Raw genomic sequence first — 8,141 nt, 5'->3', positions numbered from 1 at the left:
ACCAGAACCACTACTACATCTGATCAAGAACCCACTCTCCACGATGCTTATGGCAATACAATGCAGGAGTATACGAGATTGGACGTTTCAACGATTTTCACACAGGCCACCAAACTGAAGGTTTCTTTTTCAATACATTACTGCAATGAAAAACCTTCAGATTAGAGAGAGAACTAATAAGTGCCGAGAACACAACACATACTACATCGAGTGCCAACTCCATGGTCTTTTGTCCGATGAGGAAGATGTCAAAATGTTCATCACAAACTACATGTAAAGAAACTTGCTTGCCTCAGAATGACGAACCCACCAACTAATGAACATGATCATTCAAAAGATCCCTTTCATAAAAGACAACACAACAACATTCACACTACATCCAACAGCTTTTGAATGCGAAAGTGCCATCGCATCAATACAAATAAAGATGTTACAGCTCACGAGAGAGTTTCGAACAATTCTTGAAAGTAACATAAGAATAGAATAGCAAGCTTTCTATAACCACCTCATCGATATGACATACGACCTACACATCATCAACGGCACACCAGGTAGTGGAAAAAGCTTCCTCATATGTTACTATAGTTACAACCTCATTGCTAGGAATCAGAGTGTATTATTGGCACTAACCACAAGAGCAACTACAACTAGACTTTGCAATCTATCCATGATGGTCCACTACCACTTCAAGATACTAGTATGTGCATAGCAATATCCCATACAATTGCAAGAGATAGACGAATGCTACATTGCAATAAGAGAAGTTGATGCAATCATCACAATGAGATATCCATGTTAATGAGGATAACATTCGATATAATAGTGCATCAGATAGTGAGCCTTTGTGAAGACTCAGTGCTCAATCCATTTAGCAAGAAGCTCGCGATACTATTTAGCAACCTTGCACAATTACTACCTATTTGCAACCATCAAACCAAAATCTGCGAACAATGTCACATCATGTCCTCCTCGCACTGGGCACATGGAAAGCAACACACTCTCCAAACCTCAGTTTGGTATGCATGCAACTTGCCATTCCTATAGTTCCTACAAGTGATCGGGCATTGTTGTCCAACAAAGTGAGAGATACATGAATGTATATGTCAGTGCATGATCGATGAGAAGGACGTCCTAGATTTTTTGACCAAAAAACAACAATAATATGCACACACAAGGAAGATGTTCGTAAGTACAACAAGTAGATTCTACACAAATACTACACAACTAAATAGATCCAGACCAAAACGAATGCAAATGATGAGCCAGCATTGCATGACAAGAATTTCCATGAGATAGATGAGATAGCAGTTGGGGTGACTACAATGATAATTGAGAACATTGACCTCACCATAGGTGCAACAAATGGTGCGATGTGTAAGATCAATTGCATCGACACAACAAACGAAAAAAATGATATCAAGAATTGAGGTCATGATCCTTTCAACAAACCAACAACTCACTTTATGACGCAACAAGCACCAACGCAAGGCACTGAATAGCAAGTGGTACCATAAATCCACTCTCTCTTTGACTCTCACATACGTGATCATCGGTCACAAATCGCAAGGAGCCACCATGAACCAAAAAGCACTTCTCCACATTAGAAGCGTTTACATGCCAAGACTAGTGTACATAATGCTCTCCCACGTAACCGAAATAAGAAATTTGCATATCATCGGCCTTTTAGATCCATCTGCCTTTGCTTTGACACCTTTCTTGATACCATAACTCAAGTGAAGAAACAACACAGCTCAACCAAAAAAAAAAACTAAACATAACACATTTTATCACACAACAATCTCATACGCTTCTTGTAGCAAGTAATAAATCAAACTTCTATACCTTCTTTCAAATGTTGTTTGTTAATAGACCAATATGTTCTTCAAATTCTCATCTCCAACTAATAGATTTGTTAACAAAAAAATGTGCTTTCCTCATTTTCTCCTTTACAGATACACAACACCTGTCAAAGCAAAGATGACTCCAAATGAGGTACACACAAACCAAATAACACCTACTATGTATTTAAAAACTAATAGATTACTTTACCTAACCACATTCATCTATGCAAGCAGATGTTCCAGCTATATATTCAAAACCATAGGAACACCTAGCGCCCTATCAACAACTATCCTGCATATACGCAGAATTGTAGGTATGTAATGACAAACTAGATGAGAATGACAAACATCACTAGGCAAAAGCCATCAACATATGTTAAAGGCATCCCAACGTACAATGACCTCCAAAAACTAATGGCCACATGCACTCAAATTCTCAACAACAAACATTGTCTCACATTAGATGACAAGCTTGCAATTGATACACAACCTCCTAAAACTTCGCAACCTTAATTTTTACTACAAACAATAATGCTAACTCACATGCACTTAACATGCAGGATTTCTCAAATACATACTTGACAAACTCGAACTTAAGTAGGAAGACACGGTTGACAATCCACTACGAAGAAGCATGGCCTAAGCGCTACTTGGACACAATAACAAACGGGATCGTAACACACCCAATTAAGTTGGTCCATTATAGATTTAACATCTCTCTCAACCAGTTGGTAGAAGTCACAAAAAAAGAATGCAATGATACACTGGAAGATTACATGAGAAACAACCATTACAACGATGGTCATGACAATCCTGCAATAACAAACGAGAAGGTCACATACCCACAGAGTAGAAAGGTCTACACCCAGAAAAATGGTTCCAACTCTGATCCATTCAACGACATAACCTACGTAATAGGTAGGTTCTCAAACATGACTACTCAAACTTAAAAGAAAAAAAAATATCAACTTCTCTTGTAGAAATGTAGATAGATGAAAACCAAGAAGAAACCAAACTTCTACCAGTACTACACTTCCAGCCTCAACCATTGCAAGTCCTGCCACCAGCTCAAGTACTTCCATATTGTTTGGCATCATCCGCAACCAAGACCCACAAGTTAGTCCAGAAGCGTCAATGCAGAGATACAAAAGCAAGTACTTCATCTACATCATAAGATGTAAGAAAAATGGAAAGGAGTACTTAGGACAAACGATGAACATCAAGAAAAGAATCCAACAACATCGAAGAAATCCCGTCAAGAAAATGAAGAAAGACATAGAAACTTTCTAGCCATTCGATGATAACAAGAGTGTACAATAAGAGAATCAATACAATCCCCCCCTCATGCATGACTAAGCTCCTTAATCATGCCGCATTTCTGGATTTTTATTTCTTAGCTTTTTGTGCTAAAAAATCATAAAAAATATTCTTTTGGGCATTTTTCTTTTCTTGCATGAACGATCTGATTTTGGCTAATAAATTCTATGGCCTAAAATCATAAATCTAATAACAAAAATAATTAACTTGCCCTAAGGCCATAATACAAAGGTTATAATAGTATTAAATAATCTTGTATATAAGTGTATAAATAGATAACAACACCCAACATAATAATCCCATATACCACGGGCGTTCCATTGGAAAATACAAAAACCATTGCATATGCATTCCTTAGACTTTTAATAATCTACTCATAAGAAACACAAGACAATTGTCTATCTATCCGGCATAATGAGACCAATGATATATACATACATGTACAATAAGTTACTTTTATGTGATGAATAGAAAACAATAGTAAAAATTCACAAATAAATAAGAAGTATGTTATTTTGATATAGCAATAAAATAAGTATCATAATAGTTATAGATCGACCCTAATACTTAGAAAACTCTTAGATATGAATTAAAAATCCTTTTGAATTGACAACTCCTATAGTTGAAAATGACCTACTACAAATATGCTATTGTAAAGACTTTACTCTTGAAAATGCTATTGTAGTCCTACTTGCAATAATGCCAATTCATTGCACTTGAGGAAGAAATTAAATAATCATTTGAAGAAACTTATTGATGTTGTGACAAGTTTATTTCAAACTTGCTTGTTTGCTATTGTTTTAGGCATGCTTGAAACAACTAAGTCATACAAATTATCAAATATTCTCACAATTGTAGGAAACTTCATATTACAACTTGTTGTATCTACTTACAATATGTGTTATGCCTTGCCATACATGAATTGAATTAGTCTATCTAGTATACTCAGAATTACCATTTTACAATAAACTTGTGTTCATTCTTTCTGGTCTAGTGATCTTGAATTAGTGATCATTATTATTTGTTTCACAGAGTTGATGGTGACTAATAGCATCATATAGCAGACATTGAGTTCCTTTTTATGTGTGACATTCAAAGCTAAATTGTAGTAGTTTTAGATATAATATCATATTCTTGGTAGTAGTTACAATGGATTTTAGGCTATCACAATAGATTATGTATATGAATCATTAGATTATAGCAAATTGGGCAATACTAAAATTATTATTATTGGATAATTGGCCAATTTCACACATGAAATTATTCTAACTTTTTAAAAGTGAAAAGCTTTTTGGTTAGTGTGAAAGGCATGTATGGTGATGTGAACCTCTAGTTTTGGAGGACAATGACTCATTTGAACGTTTCTCTAAGGGCCCTTAAGGTAAGGGTGCTAACAAGGTGAGGGAAGGGTGCTAACAAGGTGACTCTCCCCATGATAGGAACAAACGCCTGCCCGCCTACTTGCGCCCCCCAAAATAGTATAGTCAGTATCTTTGAACTTCATACAAATTTAATTGGTTGAAAATTTGAAAAATGGATTCTATATGGTCTATTTGAGTCTAGGTTTTGTCCCTCTTCTTGTCCTTTAATGTTTCTCATAAATTTTGAGAAGCATCTCCTTCCAAATGACCATATTTTTGCTAATAGAAATTTCTTAGCATCCTTGTGTAGCGAAAAGTTGCACCCTCATGCAAGATTGTGGAATCAAAAGCCTTGTTGCATTTCCAATAGGGCTAAATTTCGTCGTTACTCTAATGGCTCCTTTACCCTAGTTGAAATTTTGCTATCATTGTAATGGCCCTGCTCCCCTAGCTGAACTAAACCAGCCTTTAACAAGCTTAAAATGTGCCACGTAACTCAAGTTAATTGGGGGTAAATTTTCCAAGAAATGGATGCTATATATAAAAGCGAATAATATAATAATAACAATAATGTTAATTTTAATAACAACAGCAACAACAATAATAATAACAATAACAACAAATAGCCATATGTGAATGGATTTTGGAAGTTCCGATATGGAAGCAGTTCATAGCAAGCTCTACACCATATCCGGCAATTTACCTCATCACCATCATCGTCATCGTCATCCCACAGCACGGCAATGGCCAGCCATGGCCAAGCAGGTGAGCGTTGCGAGGAGTCACGTTTGTGGCGACAGCATCCTGGGTTTTGGCTCGAGAAGGCATCTGCTGTTCGGAGTGAGAGCTGCTGACGCTACCGCTCCCCCCGCAAATGGAGCCAAGAAGTCGAAACCCCCCTTCAAGCCCGCTAACCGCAAAACCATCATAGCCTCCATTGTCGTGCCTTTGTTGCTCGCCGCTGGCGCTGCATTATCAGGGCAGCTTCTTGTTCGGAGATTGGAAAGACAGGCTATGGAGGAGGTAAGGTTTTGTTTCCCTTTTTCCTTCTCCAAAAATCCTGTCCTTTTGTTACATTATGTAAATTTTGTAGATACAGAATGAATTTGGAATCAGGCAAGTATTTGATGGACGATATAAACAGACAGCTTATCAGGTGTATGACGGACGAGATAAATAGGCGGCTTATCAAGTAAAAGAGACTGCAATCTCTGATAAGGCATGTTAGATCCCTTGGAAAATTGGTGGGATCCATGTGCCATGGTTCTAGCTTGAGCTATTTATATGGAATTATTACATGTGCGTCAAACACTCAACATACTAGTCATCAAGCTTGCATGCTGTATACCCTTTGGTTGTTTGACAGTTGATACTTGTTCCTTCCTGTTGCAACTGCTGCAAGAGCGATTTTTCTATTAGCAACTCCATCCAACCTGGTAATGTGTGCATATATCTTCATTGACACAGGGAGTGAGAATGACATTTGGATGTTCAATGCCAATCTGTTTATATCCAATATGTGGAAGGCAGATTTAGTGTTCATGGTTCTCACATCCACTATATCTTCTAGGGTTAGGCTGCTCCTGTAAGAGAATAGTTTGAAATCTCATGCATTGTTATCTAGAAGTGGGTGATGCTTCATGATAATGCCTAACATTTTCACCCGAGATAGTGTTGGCAACTGAATACTTCTGCATCATATTCTAGTGCTAGGGATAGTTAGTGGTATAGATTTTCTTGGATTAAAACATAGTAGTTGATATCACTGATTCAAGGTTGTTCTCTGTCAAAAAACTGTTCAGAGGATTTAGTTGTACGATGGCTACATATTCGGCTGCCTATCATGTAATCATTAACTGCTATGCATTTTCTATAATTCTCACTGACTAGTTATAATTTGGAGTGCAGACCTTTTCTCTATAGTGCTGTTATGTAATTTTGCAACTTATTCTTTACTTTGTCCGAACGAGCATAGACTGTTTGTTTCTATAGTCATGTTTATGATAAGAGCTTCAGTTGGAGCAGTGTAGATGATTTCAGGATGTTGTTTTGCAGGCTGAGAATTTGGCAAGGAGGCTTGACCCTGCAAGGCTTTTGCCTGAGGGAAGGAGTGGCAAAGAATCAAGTACAGACAAACCTGAATGTTCAGAAAGTGAAGCCGTTGTATCAACTCGGAATCGCCCCAAACGCGAGGAGTAACTTTGCAATGCAATTATCCTTACTGTCTACGTTGGTGCACAGTAAGTGTCACTCTCTGGAAAAGGCTTGAGTTCTGAAAACAGGCTGCTGTCCCACTATCGCATCAATAGGAGCAAGAAGTCATCTTATAGCTAGTAGTTGCTTTTGAGGGCTGCTCTTGATTCTTGTCTTGACCGCATTATTTAAACAAATTCCGTGAGATGCTGGACTAGTTTTGGAAGGATGTTTCTACATGGTCATACTACAAACTTTATGGCCACTCCCTTCATGAAGTCAAGTGAAGCAACAACCATATGTACAATTTTGTTGAGGGAGGTTAAGGTGCAAGTTTAATTTCAGAAGTTTGGCATCCTGAGTTTTTGACAACTCAGAGATCTGTGTGTTCTGTTCTGTTTCTTATTTATCTAGATGGATACATTGCTTAAATATGCATTGACGATAATAAGGTGGAGTGAACTGCTTTTTGTTGCTGAGAAAAGTAAATAGGATCAGCAAACCCTTTTTTTGGCCCACTTGTTCTTTCTTATAGATGACTGATTAAGCTGAATCATGGGAATGCATTCTCAGCATATGTTTCTCCATCTATTTCTATAGTGCTCTTGCTTGTGCTCTTAATGGTCACCTGCATGCCTTGTATACACTTGCCATGTGGACACATGGATCACTGTTTGTACAATAGTAAGAAATGCTTGTTTTTCCTACATTTTGTAACTCCCAATGCTATCGCATGGCTATAGCTCACATTAGCCTGGTTAGCATCAACCTTGTTTATGCTTGGTAACATCTATTCACCTATGGACTACCATTTGCTCTAATCCAACTCTAAATGTGTCTATTGTCTTGCATGACTTGCTTTTGCAAGAGAGAATTGTACCATTTAACCATTGCACTTTAATTTCAATGTTGGTTTTAGGGAAGCTTAGATTATCAAAAGTTTGGACTGCAAGGTAGATGCAAACAACAAATTTGCTGCATGTTGATTAGAGAGTAGCTCATCCTTGCTTTTGCAGGTGCAAATTGGCCGTATAAGTAAAGGGCATAGGTGCTAACACTCTTGCATTTAATTGAGCACTGTAACAAAGTCAAAAAGTGATCACATGGATGGAGCTAAATGCACTTGCACAATTGGATGACCTTAACTCTATTGGAATGGCATGTAACCTATGTCCCATATGGTATTTCTTTATTTATTCTAAAGAGAATCAAGATGATTGAATATACTCTTATGTATTTGATTGCGACAAGCAGCACCAACTTGTAGTCTCTAAACGAGTACGAACTTTAAGCAACATGCCCTAAAGAGTGCCTAGTAGCTTCTCCACTTGGGGTAGAAATATGTCAAGTTGCCACTTGGTAGCCCCAAACAATTTCGAATAGTGATGTCTTTTGAACTCCATTCATTGCCTACAAAGTGCACTTATAT

At 37.5% G+C, this 8,141-nt stretch overlaps 1 protein-coding gene across 1 annotated transcript; it reads left to right on the top strand.

Moving 5' to 3' along the window:
* Nucleotides 1-5,148: 5,148 nt before the first annotated feature.
* Nucleotides 5,149-7,144, top strand: LOC148031042 (uncharacterized). The gene is made up of 2 exons (XM_087685662.1): nucleotides 5,149-5,542; nucleotides 6,575-7,144. The coding sequence occupies exons 1-2, from the start codon at nucleotides 5,156-5,158 to the stop codon at nucleotides 6,716-6,718; spliced, it is 531 nt and encodes a 176-aa protein (XP_087541788.1). The 5' UTR covers nucleotides 5,149-5,155; the 3' UTR covers nucleotides 6,719-7,144.
* Nucleotides 7,145-8,141: the final 997 nt, after the last annotated feature.

Source organism: Lygodium microphyllum, chromosome 9, assembly GCF_053477565.2.
Source record: "Lygodium microphyllum isolate KBCC chromosome 9, Lygodium_microphyllum_v1.1.10, whole genome shotgun sequence".
NCBI classification, from domain to species: domain Eukaryota; kingdom Viridiplantae; phylum Streptophyta; class Polypodiopsida; order Schizaeales; family Lygodiaceae; genus Lygodium; species Lygodium microphyllum.
This window is presented reverse-complemented; position numbering and strand designations above follow the sequence as displayed.